Raw genomic sequence first — 25,131 nt, forward strand, 5'->3', positions numbered from 1 at the left:
TGTTTCAGCTTGGGCACAACTTTATTCAAACTTCTGTAATTTTCATTAGCTCAGAGTCAAGCCTAGAAATGGTAAGCGGTGAATATAATAGGAAATTAACATCATCTGCGCCTAGCTCTCCTTTCTTTTTGTGAGTCAGCTTCAAAACTTTCAGGGTGGGAGACCTGAACAGCTGTATTAAATATTATGATCAAACAGGGAAGGTGAAACTGATTTAAGGCAAGGCTTTTGAGAAAGCTCACATCTTTAGAATCAGGTGCTTGATATGTGAGTTGCAGTATAGCAAAATATAAGCTTGTGTGTAGTAAGCAAGCAGTGGCCATCTTACAGGAGTTTAAATTTAATTTGTCCTGTTTGAGTTGATATGCTGACTACAGCACACCTCAAAGGAAGAAAGCAGTAGCTGTGGATTGGAAAGCATCTCAGAGGCTCAGAGCATCCTTCTAAAGTAGCGGAATGCATCAGATGTTCTTGTTTGGAGCCATGTACAACATAATGCATACTAATAATTTACTGACAGCAAAGAACCAAAAAAATTGGCACAGATGCTGTGGAGTTTACCTAAAGTGCACAACACATTGTGTAATATGATTTTTTAAAAAATGTGTCAGAAATATGATTTGAAACAAATAGATTTTTATAAGTAGCATTAAAATGTTCTAGCAATCCAGGCAAATTTAAGTCCTGTTGATTTTAGCGTGGGTGCTAAACATGTGTTTAAATATCAAAACTAGAATCAATGAACCTTTGAGGACATAATCGTATACATGCTTATTTGGGCTACATCAAACATCTGAATAATCATGTACATGATTCTGAATAATCATGCATGTGATTGCACTGTAAAATAGCTAGATTATGTCCATGCTCTTCATATAAAATAACTCTTTTTTTCTTGTATTGTAATATAAAATTTTTGCGTATTGGTTACATAGAAGTTGGGCTTCTATTGCATAATTTTGAGAATAATTTGAACTAAGCTAGCATCATCACAATGCATGTTGATAACTAAATTATTTTTTTCTTTTCTTTTTAAAAAACAGAAGTTATGTTGCATTAACTTCCTGGAAGATTCCCCCCGCCCCAACAATCCAGTTGTTAAAACGTAGTTGTAGCTGCAACAGATCCTGGTCTTGAAACCAATGATTGAAATCTCCTGTTTCTCTCTCTCTCTCTTCAGGTTTCTATTGTCACGGATCAAGGAGAAAGAGCTTTCATTCCCCCCTCCCCCCGGAGATTTTAACATCAGTAAATCTATAAAGAAGAGTTTTTTTCTGAAATATAGATGACTAAAAGTAACGGCGAAGACGCAAGAGTGGGCAACAGGATGGAGCGTTTCCAGCAAGGAGTCCGGAAACGTACGATCATGGCGAAAAAGAAGGTACAGAGCATCACAAAGGAAGATGTCAAAAGTTACTTGCTGCGGAATTTTTTTGTGATGTTCACCATCATTGCCGTTATTGTTGGTGAGTAATTTGATCAAGACAACAAATCTTGAAAACATCACTTGGACAGACCCATTGTTGTTGACCCCCCCCCTCATTTAGAGGATGTTGCTGGCTTGGAATGTTTTCTGTCTGACTGCTCTATGTAGTTCAAGAATTGGAAGAGGTTTTGCTATTGATATTGGGTTTGGAGTTCCACTTGTAGTTACGTATCCCCATGGTTTAAATCAGTAATGTGAAAAAAGAGTTAATCAAAACGAAATTTGTTGAATTATTTTCCTGTTTCCTTTTTTTAAAACATCCCTTAATGTGAAGCCTCTGTTTAGGAGCCTTTAATCCTTCTTTACAATTAAAGAAAACTAGCCACAGCTTCAGTGCAGTTCCTTCTCAATTTCCCAGGGATGTGTTTCCCTTAAATTTATTTATTTACTATATTTTTATCCTACTTTTTAGATAATAATTGTCTTCCGAATCAGCTCACATCAATAAAAAGAGAGAGAAAGAGTGAGAGGCCACCCATCAGGCTTACAAACTAAAAGACTGCAATCCAATACATGCGTAATTAGAAGTAAGCTCTATTGGGTTCAGTGGGACTTACTCCCAAGTAAGTGTGTATTGGCTTATAGCCTAAGGGAAGAAGAGCAAAGGAAAAGGTAGAAGAGGGAAGATCAGTCCTTCAAGGCCAGAATGAAATGCTGAGCTATAAGCATTTCTTATATCCAGTTTGGGCCAGGCTGATCTTCCTTTGCTGGTGTTCTTGTTTGAATATCAGTTGGTAGCTGTTAGACAGACCAAGGTTTCCAGTGTCTCCTGATTTTGAACAAAGCCAAGCAGTATAAATTAGAATGTACAACCTCAGTATTAAGCTATTTTTTCCTTGCAGTTAAAGATTTACAGCTATATATCGAAGGTCAGGTGGTGTTGGGGTGTTGTTGTTTTTTACTACTTGAGTTACTCTTGCAATTCAGTAGCTAATGGGAGATCTACCTGCACATGGGGTTACAGAAGGTAACCTGATTAGGTATTGTTTACAAAGCTGATTAGAGCAATGTTTGCAAAGTTTTATATTTTGAATATCTCCAGTTGGATGAAAAAAAGTTGGCTTGGGAATTGTCCTTGCTGTGTTTATAATCCACCCATATATATATCCAGGCCACTATATATATATTTAAAAGTGCTATAGATAAGAATTGATAGTGGCCTGGATCCAAACAACTGTGAAACTACTAATGCTGCATGGTAAAGAGACTTTGGGCTTGTGCTTCTCAAACCTCACTTGCCTCACGGCAGATCCCTTCTTTAAACTTTAAAAAGATATAGTATTGTCATCTGCCATTCAAACAAAGAACATCCAGGCGCGTCCAATGCTTCGGCACATCTAAAGTAGCTCTTGGGGCCGATGCTGTTGGATTCTTTTGGTGAGAAGATATTTTTATCAGAAGAAAAGACTTTACCAAAGTGTGGCTTGTAAGAAAATATTTGATTTCTGGGATTCTGCTTTCTACAAACAAAAGCCATTGTACTCTGAATAGTCACATTCTTTATTTTGGAAAGTATCTGGTACTTGGCTGCTATTAAAAACAAGACAGAAAGCCTGCTGATTACAGTGAAAGGGTCTCTGCTGTTGGGTTGCTTCCTAAACCTCTACAGGAATTGCACATCGCAGTTAAAGTCCTGTAGGAATTTCACAGGAAATGTAATGGGAGTGCCTGTTCAGTGAGAAAGATGCATGGATTCCAGGACCATTTTCCAAAAACGTATGCTAAGTGTGACTTGTGTCCAAAGCCTACCAAACTTTTTATTATTACATTTCTACGGTGCTGTTGGGTGTAAATTACTCCTGCATAAGCACTGTTGAAATGAATGGGACATGCCCAGCAGCCTGATGATGTTTACAGGTCCCAGTCATTTCACTTGGGCTTGCAAAAGAGAACCTCCAGCTAGATTGTGTTGTTATTCATCTTAAGAAAAAGAATTGATTCCCAGAAATAAATTGGTGTCTTTGAGGCAGAATGTGGCACTGCAGAAATAGTGAGACTGTATCTCTATACCTATTTATTTGGGAGGACATGCCTCTGAATTCAGTGGGGCTTGAATAGACATGTGTAGGATTATGCAGTAAATAAGACCTACAAGATCACACTGTTCAGATATTGGAAATGAGTGTGGTGTAGTGTTTAAGGTGTTGGACTAAGACCTGGGAGACCAGGGTTTGAATCCCCACACAGCCATGAAGCTCACTGGGTGACCTTGGGCCAGTCACTGCCTCTCAGCCTCAGAGGAAGGTAATGGTAAACCCCCTCTGAATACTGCTTACCATGAAAACCCTATTCATAGGGTCGCCCATAAATCGGAATCGACTTGAAGGCAGTCCCTTTCCTTTTTAATCATCAGAATCCTAACTTTTTATGCATGGACACAGACAGCTTTCATTAAAATAAATATTGGTGTGCAACTTTAAGAATTGCGTTGCTTTCTGAGGGAAAAGACTGGCTTACATGGGTTTCAGGAAATCTTTCATCCATGCATTGACTAGGCTTAGATCTGCATAATATTAACATTACCAGTCTGACAGCGTCATATATTCTTAGACTGGTCTCTGGACATAATGTATGGATATTATTTGACCATCACCACCTCAAATAATCTTACTAGGTTACTTGACAAATTGTTCAGTCAAAGAATTAATATTTTGTTGTCCAAGCTGATCACAATAAGTGTCTGGATCAGGCACTGGAAAACTATGTCAACATGTATTGGAATGTCTACACAAATTAGGGAATATAACTTCAATGGGCAAAACTCACTACCTTAATTCAAATTAGAAAAAGGAACCAAACGGACAGGTGGATTAACTGAAATAAAGTGCTTTCATGTCCATTTCCCCCAATAGTAGCTTAGATGAAACTGCTACTCATTGTCCCCCAAAAAATGATTCTTGCAAGCAATCTACTTCCAGGAGCAATGTATGATAGGAACCACAAACTCACATGAGATTATGGATTCTCTTATATCAACTTGGAGGTTTTCCTGCTCAAGAAAGGGAAGGGATGAACTTGCATGAGTATGTTGCTCACACATTACACTGCTTGGAATATGGTATGAGTGCGGATGGGAAGTGTTTCCTGAACTGAGTAGCAAGGTGATCATGAGAACCAATTGTTATTTTTGGTGGGTGATTCCATTTGTTGACATAAAACAGAAAGTGGCATTGTATATGTTTGAATGACCATTTAGGATGATTTTATATGAGCTGCTTCTATCTTGTCAGTCATATTTGGCGGAATTAAAAGCTTGAACAGCAACACTAAAAATTTCAAAGTGCAATCTGTCCAGTGTCTATTACAAGGGATCATATCTGGAAATGAATGTATTGCCTACCTTTCTTGGTTTTTCTGAAAATGATTAATGTTGATAGAATGCAGGTCTTCGCATACAATCTCACTGTCACATTTGCAAATGGTTCACTTGAAGACTGAGTTTGAGCAGCTGAACTTTAGAAAAAATCTAAACCGTAGCAGTGCCTGATAATATGGTGAGCTAGCTTTTGAGTTTCACAGAAATCTTCCTCTTAAAGAAAAATAAGAGGAGGAAAAGAATGTTGTTGATGCAGGGAATTTATATATTTGTAGGAATTTCTGTACCTCTCAACATCTTAAATGCTAGAGCAGTGTACATTTTGAGACCTGAAAGTATATACAGAATAAATAGCAAAGCATCTTCATGAGAATGGTCAACTGTAGCTAAGTCACACTCCCTGTGTGAATAAGAAAGATGAAGCAAGTGTCTTAAAGCATCATAGAAACTGGACAGACATCCACAGAAAGGGAGTTCCTCTACATGAGTCCCAACAGTAATATACAACAGGCTTAAGTTGTTGATTCAGGAAGTTCTTCACAAACTAATTTAGTTTGCATCTTTGACTGCACTGCACCTAGGATGTTGTTGTAAATAGACCAACATATCTAACTGCAATGTTTGATTCAAGACAAACAAAAGAAGGTGCTTCTTCATGCAGCACATAGTTAAACTATGGAATTTTTTTGTGTTCGCCGCCTCACCTCCTACTGGGAGGAAGGGTGGGTTTATCAATATCTTGGCACAGTCATTAACCAAAATGGAGACAATAGTCAAAAAATCAGAAGAAGGCTAGGATTGGGAAGGGCAGCTATGAGAGAACTAGAAAAGGTCCTCAAATGCAAAGATGTTCCACTGAACATTAAAGTCAGGATCATTCAGACCATGGTATTCCTGATCTCTATGTATGGATGTAAAAGTTGGACAGTGAAAAAAGTGGATATGGATTGATTTCATAAAGGAAGCCACAGACCTGAACTTAGAAGATGTGAACAGGGTGGTTCATGACAGATTCTACTGCAGGTCACTGATTCATAGGGTCGCCATAAGTTGTAATCATCTTGAAGGCACATAACAACAACAACAACAACAACAACAGGAGCCAGTAATGGCCGCCAACTTGGATAACTTTAAAAGAGGATTAGACATATATGGATGAAGTTTAAAATACTAGCTTTAACTTATAAGTCCTTTTTTGATGCTGGTCCAATCTATTTGAAGAACAAACTCTCTCTTCTTGGAGCAGATGGGCGTACGAGGTCCTCTGCCGCTAGACTTTTTGTGGTTCCATCTATCAGGGCGGCCAGATTAAGTGGTACTAGATCTAAAGCCTTCTCCATTGTAGCTCCCACACTATGGAACACCTTACCAGTTGATACTCGCTTAGCCCCTTCACTTTTGGGTTTTCGGAGGCAGTTGAAGACATGGCTTTTTGTACAGTCAGATGAATGAACATGCCACAGTTAGGTGGCTAAGGGGGTGGTCTGATTTTTGGGGTCTTATGTGAACAGTATTTTTATTATGTACCTGTTGATTTATATTTTGATGTTGTTTTTGTATTTTTATTCCTTTGTATGTCGCCTAGAGTGACAGGTTGTCCTGCCAGATAGGCATCGAATAAATTTTAGATAATAATAATAATAAAAAAGGCTGTCAGTGGCTACTAGCCATGATGGTTACACTCTGTCTCGCTGGATCGTCACCTTGTAGTGGTGAGCGGGCTTGCGTGTTCCAATGAACCCTGTGAGCGATGCCGTCGGGAGTCATGTACTCCCAGCAGGGTCACCCATGGCAGTAAGGTCAAGGGAGAGGAACCAGACCAAGAACGATCCAAGAAAGTCCTCAATGGCAGAACAGGCGGAGGATAACAATGTGTATGTTGCAATGGCTGTGAAGGCGGATGAAGGCTGCAGCAGATAAAGGACTTCCAATCATCATGGTACCCATGCCACTGGATCAAAGCCTTTTTCTGTCAAGATTGTGTGTTGATCATGGTGCGCTGATCTCCCCACATAAAACAAATTCACGCACAGGCGTCTTCCATAACAAAAGTCTCATGGTGATTGGCAAATGGTGATGGGCGCAGGATTGTGAAATCCAGACGCCCCTAGTCATGGTCTGGTACATCGGCGGTGGATACAGATTCAGACGGATCCATTGTTAAAGACTATATTTTGGAAGACAATCTTACTCGGTCACGAGTGATCGCCAAGACAAGACTATGGTTAGTGGCAGTATGCTTCTGAAAACCAGTTGCTGGAACCCACAAGAGGGGAGAGTGCTCTTGTGCTCACAGAGGAGCCCTCTTTTTATGTAGATAGCTGAGCTTGAGTAAGGGCATTTATTTATTATTTTGTTTGTTTATTTATAAACGTATCTATACTGCTATTTCATTTAAAAACATCAAAGGGATTTATAAGCAAAAATAATAGCTGTGCAGTGCAATAATGGGCATTCTTACTCAGAAGTAAGTCCCACTGGCTTCAGTTGGATTTACTCTGTCGCACTGATCTTCAACTCATGGGTCACAGTGGATCTAAAATGAGCTGCAATAGCAGCACTACCGCTGTACAAATATATAGCACAAAACATTAAGAAGTGGGTCTCCTGGTGCCTGTTTGGGTTACAGGTGGGTCCCAGGTCTGAAAACATTGAAGACTACTGCTCTATAGTAAGTAGGCACAGGGTTGTTTCCTGCACTAAATTCCTCACAAAAGTTTGTCATTTGTGTAAATGATCTGTGGTTACTCGCTGATGCTCAGCATCATTTGAAGAAAATTGTAGCCTACTCAGATGTGGTAGGTTCTGAAAGGTTATTTGAAAATTCTTAGGAGAGTGTAGTAAAAACCCGTTAGCTGTGTGGTATAGTGGTAAATTCTGAAGGGCAGGGCACTCTACTGACAACAACCCCCATCAGTGTGCCCCTGCCACCACCATGGCCCCTCTAAGACCATACAACAAAAGCAAATATTTTGACCAGCGGAGACATTATGGCTTCATCAGGAAATGAGCTTTTTTCACACACCCATTCCCATTGTGCTTACTGTCCGCCTTCATAAAGGGTTCTGGTCGACTCAGAAGCTTGCCCTCTGTTTTGTGACGTTTTGGTTGGCTATAATAATAAAGAGACTGTGGAGTTTTTCAAAATAAAAAGTGGCACTTTAACCTTTAACCATGCATGCTAATGCAATCTACTTCTTTCTCTGCTTAGCTAATTTGGTGGGTTCTCTCTCTGAGAAAGACTTACTTATTTGGCATGCATAGAACTGGCAAACAGCACCTCTGAGTTAACATCATTGCCCACCCCCACTGTGAAATAAGTGGTGGTGCTTCATCCATGCACCACTGCCCCTAAGTTAAATTAAGAGCTGAAAACCATTCCAATACTGTTCTTGTCATAGCTGTAGTCCATCTTATTGACTTCCGTTCGCAGATGGAAGGACACTGCATTTGGATGACACAGTAAGCCATAAACCATAGCTTACTGTGAACAAGCAGCTTGCTAGTGAATTGTGCTGACTCACTCCCACTCCACTTCTCCCCTAGTGGAAGCAACAAATCACAAGCCTCGACTTACTATGCTGTCTGAACCCAAACAAACCATGATCTGACACCAAGAATTTTGGCTTCCTAGTCATGGCTTGTTTGAGAGAAACAAATTATGAGGGTTGGTTTGGGTATAATGACCCTTTACAAACCCCTGATTCTAAAATAAATAAATAAATATGTATGTATGTGTATATGTATGTGTATGTAATGTATATGTGTGTATATATTCACACACACGCACTGAGGTGTCTCAAAATAAGGATTATGGGGAACATGTGGAAGGGATTCCATCAGTGAATTGAGAGAATTGCTTTAAGACAAAACCTGAGTAATTCTTTCTTCTGAGACTTAGCCTTTACATTCCGCTGTTTCTGTGACCACTTCCAAACCCTGCACCAAGCAGCGATGGCAGCATAGAACTTGAAGTACCTAAACAAAAAAAGAGGTACTTTCTACTGGAGGTGTTTTAAGAGATTCCAGTCCTGTACTGATGGGACAATAGTTGCTGCCTGTACTGATTCTGCTAGCCTACTCACACTAGCAGAGAAAGCAAAGGGTCAGCGTGTGGATTAGATGTGACCAATGCTTTGATTCAGAGCATTGATCATCCGCAACCAACTACCATCTCGAATAAGCTATAAGTAACGAAACATAATTAATACATTGTCTCTGTAAGCCATCACTAGTCCCTGGGTTCCTAACTGGGAGGGATGGGATATAAATCAAATAACTAGCCCAGGTGACCTCAGTGCTTAGGAGTGCCTTTTACAAGCTTCAGCTGGCAAGACAGCTGTGGCTGTTTCTGGACTGGGATAGCCTGGCCACTGTTGTCCATGCACTGGTAACCTCCAGGCTGGATTACTGTAATGCGCTGTATGTGGGGCTACCCTTCAGGTTGGTCCGGAAGCTGCAGCTGGTGCAAAATGTGGCGGTGAGACTGCTCACTGGGGCAGGATATTACCAACATGTTACCCCACTGCTGAAAGAATTGCACTGGCTACCTATTAGCTACTGGGCTAAATTCCAGGTTTTAGTTTTGATGTACAAAGCCCTATACAGCTTGAGACCAGGATACCTGAAAGACCGTCTTATCCCTTTAATATGTTTTTAAACCTTTTTTAAAAAAAATAGATGTTTTTTAACCTTTTTTTAAAATGTTTTTTAACCTTTTTTTAAAATGTTTTTTAACCTTTTAAAAAATGTTTTTAAACATGTTTTGTTTTAATATATTTTGAAGTCTGTTTGTATTATTCTTAAAGTGTTTTAGTGCTTTGGTTTGTACCCTGGGCTCCTACTGGGAGGAAGGGCGGGATATTAATCAAATAATAAATAAATAAAACAATACATACCCTCCCTCCTCTGCATACAGCCTAAATGGAGCAGAGTGTGTTGGATTTTAAATATCAGCTTTCTCATCAGTAGCATTCAGACCAACTCTCACAGGGTAGATTTACCTGACCATTGAAATTCAGAGGTAGCCCCCCACAATGAAGAAGAACTCTGTTGTCTAAAGTGAAAATCTATGGTAACTAGTGTAGCTTGAGCCTATTTATGTTTACTAGAAAGTAAGTCCTGCAGCGTTCAAACATGCACAGGATCACTGGGAATGTAGCGTAGTGGTTAGAGTATTACTCTGCAATCCTAATCCTATCTACTCAGAAGTAAATCCTAGAGGGGTAGGGTTGCAGCCTTAGACTAGGACCAGGGAAGTTTGGGTTCAAACCCCTGTACCATGAAGCTCACTGAATGACCTTGGGTCTGTCACTATCTCTCAGCCTAACCTACCCCGCAGGACTTTGTTAAGGATAAAATGGAAGGGAGAGAGAACCATGTATGCTGCCTTGAATTCCTTGGAGGAGAAGTAGAATATAAATGTAGTGCAAGACAATAAGCGATGCAGCCATCCTATGTACACTTAATTGGAAGTAAGCCTCCCTCAGTTCCCCCAAAGTCAGTGCATACATAGACTCTTAGCTGCAGCATAAGAAGTAGAAATGCAGAGGGGGAGATCCCCAAACCCTTCCAGGAGAAGATGATGATGATGATGATATCACCATCATCATCAACATCAGCTTGCCCAGGGCAGCAAACATAACCAAAACAATTTGAAAAAAACCTATTGAAAACACATTTGTGGAGGAGGAATAATTTCCATAACATATACAGACATAGGGGAAAGAGAACTATAATTATAAAACATTTCAGAAAATGAAACAGTTCATATTTAAATGGTTAATTAAGCATTATTATTGAAAAACCCTGATTGGCTCCATCTCCAGGTAAATTGAACACAGAATATTATTCTTGGCTGTTTTCAGTTGTTGTGTTAGACCTGAAGATTCCACCCACCCACAATTTAGCCAAAACAAACCACCCCACCCCACCAGCTTACAGCCAGAGCAGTTTCCAGGGGTTCCTTCCCATCCAGTTCTCCAAACATTTGCAGGAGTAGTTGTTATGCTATTTGTTTTCCTTTAAATTACAGGTGACAACAAGATTTCGCAACCCCATTCCCCAGGCAAAGAGAGGCGTGGGTGGAAAATAACCCCACCAGAGAGAAAAAATATATATGGAGGGGTAGGAGAAAGCCGAGGCAGATGATCTGGCCATATTTGCTAGGTCTGGCCCCTGAATCTCATCAGTGCTTGGGGGATAGAATACTTGATAAATAAAGGGCCCTGGCACTGTTCACGGGATGGTCCAAATGACGAAGTAGATGATGAGGGCGGAACTGGCCAGGACAAGTACCAAGGAGTCTGGTTGCACTCATGCAAGGCAGGCACAGCAGCCAGGCTGCTGCTGCTGCTGCTGCTGCTACATGCATTGCCACTCTGTACTGCCAAGCTGCAGCAGTGATGGCAGAAGCAGCCGTGGCAACAGTTGGCGCATCATGCTGCTAGGCCCTTCAAGGAAATAGGAAAAAGAAGTGGGACTTCTCTTTTTCCATTGACCTACCCACCCATGGCACTGCCATGGATGCCAAGCCACATGACATCACGAGGCTACAATCCCTGCCCATCTCCCTGGCATGATCTAAATGGCTAGTGGCTATCCACCCAATGAATGTAAAAGGGGAGTTCTCAGGGCACCTCATGAGATGGCATGTGGTTGTGTTTTGCCTTCCTCCCCTGCAGAGCCACAAATTAGTTTTTGGACCCCAGGTGATAAGTCTGGGACCATCCCAGTCTCCTGCCCATCCACCCAGACATTCACCCTTTCGCCTGGACAGAGACTTTACATGTAAAGACAGAAGGACCCCAGGAGGTGACTGCTTGCCAAAAAAAGTAATAGGACAGTATCCCAGAGTACCCCATCACAAATACACACCTGGATGGATGTCCTGCAGGGGGGACATTCTCTGAGTCAGAGGACAGTGGCCAAGGTGTATCTTCTGGCCAGGAGGACCCTAAGTGAGGTACTGATGGTTCTCCCCTTAAGAAAGAAGCCTGAACCTCATCATCATCAAAGTCCCGTGCCATGCATTGCAAGGTCCCCAGATCAATAAATGTGACTGAGTTGTAGTCCAGCAATGTTTGGAGCAACACAGGTTCTCTACTCTTGCATCAAGGGCTTGGAGCATCTTACTTTTGAAGAAATACTTGGGAGGCTCCTTAGTTGGTGGGGTGGACCAAGAGGTTCACATCACTGAAGTTCATAGAATTATGAAAGTTTTCAAATGAGTATATTTGGAGTTTTGGAGGGTGGCAACAAGGAAGAGCCCCTGCTTTTGGAATGCTGTCCCCAGTTAGGCACATCTAGCACCAACATCTTTTCAGTGCCAGGTAAAGACCTTGCTCTGCTCCCAGGCATTTGATGGACTCACTATTATTTCTGATTGAGATTTGTTCCTGATTTTTGTGCCAGTGATGTTTTAGATATTTTTGTTTTATGTTGTTCCTAGCATGGTATAGTTAGATTTTTCTTTCCTTGCCTATTCATATTTTTTAATTTTTGTTTTATAATGGATATTGATTGTAAGTTGCCTTGAGATGGCTGTTCTGGGGAAGGAATAATCATCTGTTGTTTCTTGCAAAATAGTAGAATGTTCATGTGTAATGCTGGGCCATGGTTTATTAAAGCTGTAGTCAGTTTAACAAACCACAGATTAACCATGAGTTGTCCCACAGACAATCAAACAAACACGGCTTTCTCAAAAGTTTGTTTTGTTTGCCAGCTCTCTTGCCTTGTGCCTTTGTAGTTTGGTGAGTTTCTGAACTGGGTTGGTCAAACAAGCTATGGTTAAGGAAGGGCACTGGATTCAAAACAAACCAAGGCTTTTAAGCCAATAACAAACCATGGCTTCATATTGTGGTTTGTTGTCATTAAACAAACCATTGTTAAGTTGCTGGGCAGGGTTCACATATAATGCCAACCCATGGTTTAATAAACCATGGTTCAGTATTATGTGAGAACCAGGTTGGTGGCTGTCTTCAGGACAAACCAAAGGAAGTGTTTCTTCACATAGAGTATCATGTGGAATTAATACCAAGAGGATGTTGCATTTCTCGGTAGAAAAGATTGTTCAAGAATGGATTTTGATGGGGAACAGTCTTTGAATAAGAACATTTACAGTATCTAGTATCCAGAGCAATACCTCCCCTTTTTATTCAGAGACAAATGATATACCTCTGATTCAGAGCTTGGAAAAGTTACTTTTTTGAACTACAACTCCCATCAGCCCAGTCCAGTGGCCATGCTGGCTGGGGCTGATGGGAGTTGTAGTTCAAAAAAGTAATTTTTCCAAGCTCTGCTCTGATTACTGCTTGCTGGAACAAACATAGAGTCAGAACAGACATCTTCTCCTATCCCTTAGGTTTCCATAGGCAGCTTTTGGCTGCTGCATGAGATTATCCTTTAGCCCAGTCAGCAATTAATTGTTGTTGTTGTTGTTATGTGCCTTCAAGTTGATTACGATTTATGGCGACCCTATGAATCAGCGACCTCCAAGAGCATCTGTCATGAACCACCCTGTTCAGATCTTGTCAATTCAGGTCTGTGGCTTCCTCTATGGAACCAATCCATCTCTTGTTTGGCCTTCCGCTTTTTCTACTCCCTTCTGTTTTCCCCAGCATTATTGTCTTTTCTAGTGAATCATGTCTTCTCATGATGTGTCCAAAGTATGATAACCTCAGTTTCATCATTTTACCTTCTAGTGATAGTTCTGGTTTCATTTGTTCTAACACCCAATTATTTGTCTTTTTCGCAGTCCATGGTATCCGCAAAGCTCTTCTCCAGCACCACATTTCAAATGAGCTGATTTTTCTCTTATCCGCCTTTTTCACTGTCCAACTTTCACATCCATACATAGAGATTGGGAATACCGTGGCCTGAATGATCCTGACTTTGGTGTTCAGTGATACATCTTTGCATTTGAGGACCTTTTCTAGTTCTCTCACAGCTGCCCTACCCAGTCCTAGCCTTCTTCTGATTTCTTGACTATTGTCTCCATTTTGGTTAATGACTGTGCTGAGGTATTGATAATTCTTGACAAGTTCAATGTCCTCATTGTCAACTTTAAAGTTACATAAATCTTCTGTTGTCATTACCTTAGTCTTTTTGATGTTCAGCTGTAGTCCTGCTTTTGTGCTTTCCTCTTTACTTTCATCAGCATTTGTTTCAAATCAAATACTGGTCACTGCTAAGAGTATGGTATCATCTGCATATCTTAAATTATTGATGTTTCTCCCTCCAGTTTTCACACGTCCTTCATCTTGGTCCAATCCCGCTTTCCATATGATATGTTCTGCGTACAGATTAAACAAATAGGGTGATAAAATACACCCCTGTCTCACACCCTTTCCGATGGGGAACCAATCAGTTTCTCCATATTCTGTCCTTACAGTAGCCTCTTGTCCAGAGTATAGGTTGCGCATCAGGACAATCAGATGCTGTGGCACTCCAATTTCTTTTAAAGCATTCCGTAGTTTTTCATTATCTACGCAGTCAAAGGCTTTGCACAGTCTATAAAGCACAGTGTGATTTTCTTCTGAAATTCCTTGCTCCGTTCCATTATCCAACATATATTTGCAATATGATCTCTGGTGCTTCTTCCCTTTCTAAATCCAGCTTGGATGTCTGGCATTTCTTTCTCCATATATGGCAAGAGCCTTTGTTGTAGAATCTTGAGCATTACTTTACTTGCATGGGATATTAAGGCAATAGTTCGGTAATTACTGCATTCTCTGGGATCCCCTTTCTTTTGAAGTGGGATATATATTGAAGGCTTCCAGTCTGTGGGCCATTGTTTAGTTTTCTATATTTCTTGACAAATTTTTGTCAAAATTTGGACAGATTCAGTCTCAGTAGCTTGTAGCAACTCTATTGGTATGCCATCTGTTCCTGGTGATTTGTTTCTTCCAAGAATTTTAAGTGCAGCTTTCATCTCACATTCTAAAATGTCTGGTTCTTCATCATATGGTTCCTTCGTGAATGAATCTGTCATCCTGGCATCTCTTTTATAGAGTTCTTCAGTGTATTGCTTCCATCTTCCTTTTATTTCATCTTGGTCAGTCAGTGTGTTCCCCTGTTGATTATTCAACATCCCTACTCGTGGTTTAAATTTCCCTTTCATTTCTCTAACCTTTTGGAATAGGGCTCTTGTTCTTCCCATTTTGTTGTCCTTTTCTATTTCTATACAATAACTATTGTAATAGTTTTCTTTGTCCCTACATACTAGTCGTTGTATAGTTGCATATAGGGTTCTGACCGTGTTTCTATCTCCTTTTGCTTCTGCTTTCCTTCTCTCGTTAACCATTTTAAGAGTTTCTTCAGTCATCCATTGAGGTCTTTCTCTCTTTTTAACAAGAGGTATTGTCTTTTTGCATTCTTTTTTTACTGTTTTATTGTTGTACTGTATTTATTATGATGTATTTTAATTGAGTTGTACGTCGCCTAGAGTGGCCATTGGCCAGATAGGCGACTTATAAATTAAAATTATTATTATTATTCTCTGATAACGTCTCTGACTTCATTCCATAGTTCTTCTGGTTCTCTGTCAACTAAGTTTAAAGCCTCAAACCTGTTCCTTATTTGATCTTTATATTCTTCTGGGATGTTATTTAAATTGTATTTTGGCATTATGAGCGCTTTGTTGTTCTTCTTTAGCTTTACTCTGATTTTCGATACAATCAGTTCATGATCTGTACCGCAGTCTGTTCCTGGTCTTGTTTTTGCAGAAAGTATAGAACTTCTCCATCTTCTGTTTCCAATTATATAATCAATTTGATCCCTATATTGACTATCTGGTGATGTCCGCGTGTACAGTCGTCTTTTTGTTTGCTCAAAAAATGTGTTGGCAAGGAACAAATCATTGGCTTCACAGAATTCAATAAGTCTTTCTCCTGCTTCATTTCTGTCACCTAAGCCCCATTTCCCCACAATTCCTAGTTCTTCTCTGTTCCCTACTTTTGCATTCCAGTCCCCCATGATTATCATCATATCTTGTTTTGATGTGTGATCAATTTCCTCCTGTACTTCTGTGTAAAATCTCTCCAATTCTTCTTCTTCTGCGTTTGATGTTGGAGCGTAGACTTGGATGATGGTTATGTTAATAGGTTTCCCATTAATCTCATTGATATAACTCGCTCAGACCTTGCGTTGTAGCTCTTAATTGCTTTTGCTACATCACTTCTCACTAATAAAGCAACTCTGTTTCTTCTTGATTTCTTATTTCCTGCATAGAATATTTTGTAGTTGCCTGATTGAAAATGTCCCACTCCAGTCCATTTTAATTCACTCACGCCAAGTATTGTAATATTGGTATGCTCCATTTCTTGCTTGACAATTTCTAAGTTTCCCTGGTTCATGCTTCTCACATTCCATGTTCCTATTGTGTGCGTCGTACAACTCCCGACTCTCCCGTCACATCTGTGCTCATCAGCCTCTGGGCTTCGTTTCAGCTTTGACCCAGCTGCGTCATTAGTCACAGCGCTACTCGTACTTGTCCTTTGTTCTTCCCCAGTAGCTCAGTGAATGCCTTCCGACCTGGGGGTCTCATCTTCCAGCATTCAGAGGTGGTTTACCATTGACTTCCTCTGAGTTTGGATGCATCTTAGTCTGGTGTCTCAGCTTTGACCATTCCGCCATGGGTGCCCCTGCTAGGAGTCTAGCCTCTTGGTCTAGACTCCTGACCAGAGCTTGGAAAAGTTACTTTTTTGGACTACAACTCCCATCAGCCCACTCTAGTGGCCATGTTGTCTGGGGCTGATGGGAGTTGTAGTTTAAAAAAGTAACTTTTCCAAGCTCTGCTCCTGACGGTATTGCTCTCAGCTTCTTCAACACTCAAACCCCCTCACCACGTTAAGGTGTGCATCCTAAAGGGGGAGCAATTAATAGGTTCTTATATTCAGGCACAGCAATCCAAATTGCCGGAGGCTGGTGGGAGTGAAGCCGGCCGAGGCTGAGCTGACAGAAGGGGTCACCACATCCAGATGCCGCTTGGAGGCCCCTTGAAAGGGCAGATGCTGACTGCACCAGCAGAGCCGGCCAGAAGGAAGGGGAAAAACATACATGTTTCCTTCTACCACCTTTTTTTCTGGCATACTGGCTGCTGCGATGGGGGGCCGTGGGAGAGAGTCGAACGGTACCTGGATATTGCATATGTCTCCCGCTCAGCCCCTCTTCTGACATGCCCGTAGAACACCCCTTTTGCAGGCCTTTAACTAGCTTCCCCTGGCTCTCCTTATGCTGGGCTGGGCTTCTCCAGCTGATCTCCGGCTGAGGCAGCTGGGTCCCAGCTCAGCCACAGCACCTATGCCAGTGTAGTCCAGCTGAGTTGGGACCCAGCCATGTCAGCTGGAGGTCCACTGTATCCAACTCACCTGAGCCTGGTGTAAATGCGAGTTGGATTGCGCCCTTAGTTTCCTTGTAGTTAAGCTACAGAAAGTTCTTGAATTACCTTAATTAGGAGGGTGTTGGTTTGTTGTAATTTCATGCTTATTTGTGTGATTCTTGATGTTAAACAGTATACTTTAATTATTTTTCATAATGAATAAGAAGAGTGCAATAGTTTCCTAACCAAACCATGGGGGGGGGGTCTGCAGGGCCATATCTTGGGTTTGCATGCACTGATTCCCTCTTTCACTTCCTGGCTGATGATAACTATAGTTTGCCATTATGACTGACTGGGCAAACTTTGGGTTTCTAAAATATAGATGCATTTATATTTTATTGTTACATCTGTCATCATAATATCATAGTTTGTACTTCATCTCTTTTCCATAATCTGAGGGAAGGCTTTGATAAATGTTGCTCCATATGTCCCCAATTTATGTATGAGATGAAGTCATACCACACTATGTAAAAATCAGATATTTTAGCTTTGCCTTTAGCTAATCTAAGTTGGTACGTCAGTTTTTCTGCCATGGCTGATTGCCATAGCTCACCATACCAAGAACTCAGTGTTAACAGTTCTGCACTTTTCCAGGGTGGTGGTGTTGTTACCATGCAAGCAGCCATGTATTTTTTTTAAAACTCTTTGGGCTCAGATGGAATGAAAAAGAAAACATTAAAAATAGCCTTCCCTCATAACTGTGAGTGGTGGCTTTTGTTTATTTGCATATGGGCTGCTACTGGGAGGAAGGACGGGATATAAATCTAATAAATATATAAATTAAGTACGCTTCCTTCCATAGCTCCATGAGTTTGGATGATATATGGCATACATCTAAAATGGGGTAGCCAATGTGGTGTCCACCAGATAATATTGGACTACAACTCCCATCTACCCCAGAAAGCATGGCTAGTGGTTGGGAATTATGTGAATTGTAGTCCAACAACATCTGGAGGGTGGCATGTTGGCTACCCTGATCTAAAAGTATATAATGAGCTGTGTGAGGCTGTTCAGAGGTTTGAAGTGAAGTGTCACCCATATGTCAACAACACACAACTCCATATCTCCTTTTCATCTGAGTCAGATGAGATGGTAGAAATGATGAACAGGTATCTGGAATCAGGATAAGGGGAGGTGAGAAACTGAAGCACAATCCGGATATCAGAGATCCTGTTAGTTGGATGATTTAATGGATCTGAGAATGGTGTTCACCCTTCCTCTGATGGGGTTGCACTTCCCTTGAAGGATCAGTTTTGCAGCTTAGGAGGACTTTTAGTTCTAGCCCTTAACTTAGGTGCCCAAATATATTAGAGATACATTCTCCAGCTGCACTCTCTCTTGGGAAGATACAACCTTGCCACACTTATCTATCCCCTAGTAACTTCTAGATTTGGCTGCTACAATGTGTTGGGGCTGTGCGTGGAAACTTCAGCTGGTTCAGAACATGGCCATCAGGTTATTGACTGGTACAGACTGCTTGGAAGACAGCTTGCTGTTGTTAAAACAATGCTCACTGGCTTCCAATTTCTGGATTCAGTTCAAGGAGTTGATGCGAATCTATAAAGTCCTACATGACTTGGGCCCATCATATCTGAAGAACCGCCCACTCTTATATAAATCTGCCTGCTCTTTAAGGTCCACCTCAGAGCCCTGTTCTAGGTGGCACCACCTTCACAGTGAGGCAGATAGAATCAGATGTACAACTGAAACACAGCAGAAATAATTTTGTTTATGACAACTACTGCTTGTTTGGAAATACCCCCTTCTTAGCGAATGTGACTGAGAGGGTTGTGGCGCAGCAATTGCAAGTCTTCTTGGATGAAACAGATTATCATGACCCATTCCAATCTGAGTTCAGGCCTGGTAATGGGACAGAATTGGCCTTGGTCACCCTGATGGATGATCTTTCTCCTGGAGAAGGATAGAGGGAGTGTGACCCTGTTATTCTTACTCAATCTCTCAACGGCTTTTGAAACCATTGTCCATTGAGCTGACTTGGTGAGATGGGTATTGAAAGCACTGTTTTAGTGTGGTTCTGATCCTACACCCAGAGTCATTTTCAGAGAATAGCACTGGGTGATAGCCTTTCGGGTCCCTGGCAGTTATACTGTGGGGTGCTGCAGGAAAACATCTTGTCCCCCATGCTGTTTAACATCTATATGAAGCCCTTGGGAGAGGTCATCAGGAGATTTTGGGTGAGGTATCAGCAGTATGCCAATAAAACCCAGTTCTATTTCTCTGTAACACTTGAATTGGGAGAAGTTATGCAAGCCCTGGACCCAGTGCCTAGACTCGGTGGCGGGCTGGATGAGGGCCAATAAACTGAATCCCAGCAAGACGGAGACGCTATGGGTTGGTGGTTCCCAAGTTCGGATAATTGGTCAGTTGCCTGCTTTGGATGGGGTTGTACACCTTCTGAAAGAGCAGGCTCATAGTCTTGGGGTACTCCTGATCCTGGAGGCCCAGGTGACCTCATTGGCTAGGAGTGCCTTTTACCAGCTTCAGCTGATAAGACAGCTGCGGCTGTTTCTGGACTTGAATAGCCTGACTACTGTTGCCCATGCACTGGTAATCTCCAGACTGGGTTACTGTAATGCGCGCTATGTGGGCTTGCCCCTGAGGTTGATCCAGAAGCTGTAGCTGGTGCAAAATGCTGTGGCACAATTACACATTGGGGCAGGGTATCGCCAGCATGTTACCCTGCTGCTGAAAGAATTGCACTGGCTGCTAATTAGCTACCAGGTCAAGTTCAAGATTCTAGTTTTGGTGTACAACACCCTATACAGCTTTGGACCAGGATACCTGAAGTATCATCTAACCCCTTATATACCCAGTCCATCACTGCACTCTACAGGTGAGAGCCTCCTACAGATACCATCTTGTCAGGAGGTCCATTCCGCACAACATAGGAAGTGGACCTTGTAGTGTTGTGGTACCTACCCTTTGGAATTCCCTCCGGTTAAATATTAGACAGGCACCATCTCTGTTATCTTTTCAGTGCTACTGAAGCCCTTCCTATTTCAACAAGACTTTTAAGGAGAGACCTTATCCCAGTCTGCATCTGTGTTGGAATTGCTTTTTTGGATGTTTTTAAAGCTTTTTTTCTTAAAGATATTTTGTTTTAATATGCTTTAAAGTCATTTCTTTTTAAGATGTTTTAGAGTGTTTTTAATGTTTTTGTTTGCCTTTCTCGTCTCTTTCTAGGAGGAAGGGAGGGATATAAATTTAATAAATAATTTACATCAATAAATAATGATTTTTAAATGCTGTGTATGATCTGGAAAAACCAGGCACCTCTAAATACCTTTCTAGAAAGAATTTCTAGAAAGAGTCAGTTAAGAAAATACTATGCCCGCTGGAACAGCTGGTATAGCACAGTGGAGAGGAAAGCCTGGCTGGGAGTCCTGAGTCTGTGAGTTCAAATCCCCGCTCGTGTCTCCTGGGTGTCAAGGGCCAGCTAAAGATAACCTCCACAGTGAGTGGCTCAGGGGTTATGTGCCCTGCCACCTGTGCAGCCGTGGGCAAGCTGCATAGTCCCAAGGAGCCCAATTGCCCCTCAGCTGGCAGTTGCAGACAAGGAAGGGGCTGGCTTGTGCAGCTGTGGCAAGCTGAGCAGGCTCTAGCCAGCTGGGGAGGACTAGCCTCAGAGGGAGGCAATGGTAAACCCCCTCTGAATACCGCTTACCATGAAATCCCTATTCATAGCATCGCCATAAGTCGGGATCGACTTGAAGGCAGACCATTTCCATTTTTCATGCCTGCTGGACCAAGTTTTTAGTGTGATCAGTGGTAGCTGGTGCCTCTGTGTCAGTGGGCCAGTCGAATCTGCTCTGGGATTTAGGCCAAAGAGCTGTCCAAGATGCCTCACTGACATGGAGCCACTAACTGCCACTGGTTGTGACCTAATCCCTATTCACTCATTCCACCTTTATGCAATTCTCAGCAAGATCAGGGTTCTAAATTGTCCGGGGAGTATATACAACTCCAGCAGAATCCCCACTGCAGAAGTTCAATCTGAATCCACAGAGGGCTGCAGGAACTGGCCATTGAGAACATGACAGAGGGCACAGGACCAAGGAGCTTGTCCTCAGTCACCTCTTTCACATAAATGAATGGCATTTTGGTTGGAAGGGTAGATATCAATTTTTGAGGCAGGGTATAGAATGTAGAGAAGTGAGCTGGATTATTTTTGTGTGTGAATGTGGTCAGGGAAGAGTTTATGTCATGCAGGTAACATACAACGCTATTTCTCTGTCTCATCTGAGCTGGAAGAGGTTGGGTAGGTTCTTCACTAGTGTCTGGTTGCAGTGGCAGGCTGGATGAGGGCCAGAATGCTGAGACTGAATCTTGATAAGATGGAGGCATTGTGGACGTGAGGTTTCGGTGCAGGCCTTTAGCCAGGGGCAGGGGACAAATAGAGGTGCTATCCTCTCCCGAGAGCTGTGCTTCGCCTCCCACTAGGTGTTTTTGGGGAAATTGTCTTCTTTTTATTTTGACATGACAGACAATGACAACCTCTTTTTAAAGAATGATAGCTTGTTTTAAGAACAGGAGCAGCTGAAGAATAGGACTCGCTGAAACATTTAGTGAATAAAGCAGGGCGAGTGCACAACAAAAGCCTCAACTGGAAGAGCCCCCTCAATGTTTTCTCACTCAGGATTTTCCCTGACTGAGGTTGGATTTTTCATGATCATAATCACCCTATAATAATTTAAGACTGTATTTTAGTAGCATGATCTTTGAAGAGTTAAATATTAGAACTTTGTACATTATGGGCTAGAGTTAGACTCCACCCCTTGGACTTTCCTTTGCTTTGCTTTTCAGTTTCAGTTGCACTGTCTATCCAGCCAGCAATAAAGAACCATGTTTGTTTGCCTGCAGTAAGAAATAAGAGTTTGTTTATTCTGCAGTTATTATAGTGAGTACAGCAGGATTGGGTGCTTATTGCTAAAGGGTGAAATAAAGAGATAACAAAGTGATCTGAAAAAAATAATTAATGCACTGACTGTATTCAAAATCATGGTGACTAATTTTTCTTGACTATTACTTGATGGCAAAGGATGAAAACAAATATTGCTGTGTACACTACAGTTAGCTAGCTGGCTGGCTAGACACATAGGCTGTAACTCAGACCTAATTTCTGTTTTTTCCAATACATGCAGCTCAGCATGAGGCCTTTTCAGAGTTTCTGGACAGAAAAATCAACCCAGCAACCAGTAAAAAAAATTCCAATTGCTTTTCATAATTAGTTTCCAATGGCTTAGTTTGTCCTATATATAGCAGCCAGTTGAAAAGTTTTCCCTTGATTGCCCAACAGGAAGGAAAATCTAAAGGCCAGGAGGAAAAAGACTAGAAGAAGGGACTCTCAAGGAGGAGTTAACAAGCACATCCTATAGTATTTCTTTTTTCTCTGGCCTTCCCTAAACTAGTAGTATGGGTGAGTTTGTTTTTCATGTGGAATCTAAAACTCAGATACCTAATGCAGCATCCAAGTCAAGCTCAGGAGCATGCTGTCTTTACCAAAGTAGTTTAGTTCATGAAGAATCTAAACACAGGGACAGACAACAATTGAAAGGGGACTGTAGCTATAGGCAAAGTCATGCTTTTGAGTCTGGTATGACAGATGCTCTTGGAGGTCACTGATGCATAGACCTGAAGGCACATAACAACAACAACAATTCCTAAGGGGATCTCTCAGAAAAGGGTGAGACAATCCAACCGATTAAATTTCATTCATGTAAGTTAACACACTGGCCTGATCCTCGCATCCTCTCCACCAATGGGGGGGGATTGGCTGGTGCTATGCACCTCTCCCCCCCCCAATGCCCCACCTAGAAATGTGGCTGCCCCAGCTAACAAGGAAGGCTGGCTACAGGGCTGTTTCAGTGTCTGGGAACTGGGCAGGTTACCTGTTCTGGATGGGGTTGTACTTCCTTTTAAAGACCAGGCGCATTGTCTGGGAATGCTCTTAGATCTAGCATTGTTGAGGGAAGCGCTGGTAGCCTTCACAGCAAGGAGGGCCTTTTACCAGCTTCAGCTAATACTCCAGCTATGGCCATTCCTGGACAGGAAGAGCTTGGCCATGTATTGGTAACTTCACAACTGGATTATTGCAACACACTCTATGTGGGTCTACTGACTGGAACAGCCTGGTGAAAACAAGTAACACCAGTTCTAAAACAGCATCGCTGGCTGCCAGTGTACTACGAAGCCAAGTTCAAGGTGCTTCTGGTGACATGTGGAGCCACACACTGCTTAGGAGCTAGAGACATGATGGAGAGCGTTCTCCCGTCTCCACTTGCCCTTGATCTACAATTGGCTGGGAGCTCTCCTAATGGTGCTGCATTTGGCAAGTGTGCATTATGCAACTACACATGGGAGGGCATTGTCAATCATGGCACCCCAATTTGTATAATGCCCTCCCCTCAGTGACTCAGGTAGCTCCCCATCTGTGGAACGCTCTCCCCCGAGAGGCCTGTCTAATGCAACCATTAACATCCTTTTGGCACCAGGTTAAAATGTATCTTTCCTCCCATCATAATCAAAAGATGGATTATGACAATCTGGTTGATGGCCTATTGGAAGAAGTTTTTGTTGTTGTTTTCTGCTGCATTTGTATGTAGGTTATTGGGATGGTTTTATTGAAAAGTATTGTTTGTACGTTATGCTTTTTTGGCTTTTAACTTTTGTTCAAGTTGCTATTAATCAAATATATAAATCACAATCTACCTTGATGATTTTTCACCACCCATTAAACCATTTTTTAAAAGTTATTCACCCAGACTTTTAGTTAATTGGAGGTGGAATTTCTTCACAGATGTGCTGATTTTGTTATATATAGATAGGTTTTTTTGTTTGCTTATTGATTTATTGCTGTTTTAGTATTTTTTGCTGTAATTTGCTCTAGGATTTATTTCAAATGAAGAGCAAGATATAATTAAAATAAAAGGAGCATGCGATATAGCCAGGTGCTCCTACCAGAACCTCTCAGAACCCAGTCACTTGACTCATACAAATACCATACAATAAGCTGTTAAAGTGTGATCAAAGTTTGGTAAAGGATCTGATTTCTGCTTGTAAAAGCAATCCCAGGCCATGGAGGAATTCTAGCCCTAAATGATGGGCTTAAACTAGATGCCAAATAGACAGACACGCACACACGTGCAGGTGGGGGGGCAATGAAGACATTCTACCGGCTTGTAAACCATCCTAGTCATTTTTAATGTGCATTAAAATGCAAACTGCTACAGAGATGTGGAGGACTGAATGTAAAACTGGAAAAATGAGAAGCCGAGAGGACTGAAGAGATCCTTCCATCTCCACCTTACTGTAACTAATAAAATAGCAGAGTTGCATTTCAGAACTCCACTTAAACCTAATATCTGTCCATTAACATGAAAAAGTGTAAAATAGAATAAAAAGGATTTATATTTTATTTGGTGGATATACACAGCTTTATCTTTTAAGGCTTCAATGCTGTCTCTGCATTATATTATAAATGGAATAAATTCTTCTGTAGAGAAAATCAGAGATGTGGCTTTTTTATCATTTGAAAATTTGTGCTTCTGTGGTCCTCTGAATGTTTGCTTTTTCTCCTCCACTGATGTGAAAGGTCAAGGGAAAACCTGTAGAACAGCTTTGGGGTATTTCTTACAATGCGTTGTTCCATTGAAGGGCTCACAAATTATTTGGAACCTGAAACTCTTACTGAAACGGGGTTGTTCCAGGTCTAGTCTCTTTAGGTCTGATCCTGTAATGTCCTAAGTTCTTCCTGAATAGGGATGTAAGTAGGCAGAGCTTTCTGTTCTGACTGGTATTTGTCACCGTCAGTGCTGCCTCCATTCTGCAGCCGTTCAGTTTTTACCAAACACAATGTTATTCATCTTGCTGCCTGCTATTTAATATAAGCTCATTTACTGATCCCTTATATCCCTGTCTGGTCATTGAGGT

The 25,131-nt window shown here is 41.6% G+C and overlaps 1 protein-coding gene across 4 annotated transcripts in view; it reads left to right on the plus strand.

Moving 5' to 3' along the window:
• The window catches only part of SLC1A3 (solute carrier family 1 member 3), a 90,063-nt gene that overhangs the window by 1,394 nt on the left and 63,538 nt on the right, over window positions 1-25,131 (plus strand). For 3 of the 4 annotated variants that reach the window (XM_061616459.1, XM_061616449.1, XM_061616468.1), the window contains exon 2: window positions 1,181-1,466. In XM_061616459.1, coding sequence (XP_061472443.1) covers window positions 1,286-1,466 — 181 coding nt within the window. In that variant the 5' untranslated portion in view covers window positions 1,181-1,285. Of the gene's footprint in view, window positions 1-567; window positions 581-1,180; window positions 1,467-25,131 lie in introns of those variants that run through there. The other variant, XM_061616474.1, reaches the window with a different exon arrangement.

This window comes from Rhineura floridana, chromosome 1 (assembly GCF_030035675.1).
Source record: "Rhineura floridana isolate rRhiFlo1 chromosome 1, rRhiFlo1.hap2, whole genome shotgun sequence".
NCBI classification, from domain to species: Eukaryota; Metazoa; Chordata; class Lepidosauria; order Squamata; family Rhineuridae; genus Rhineura; species Rhineura floridana.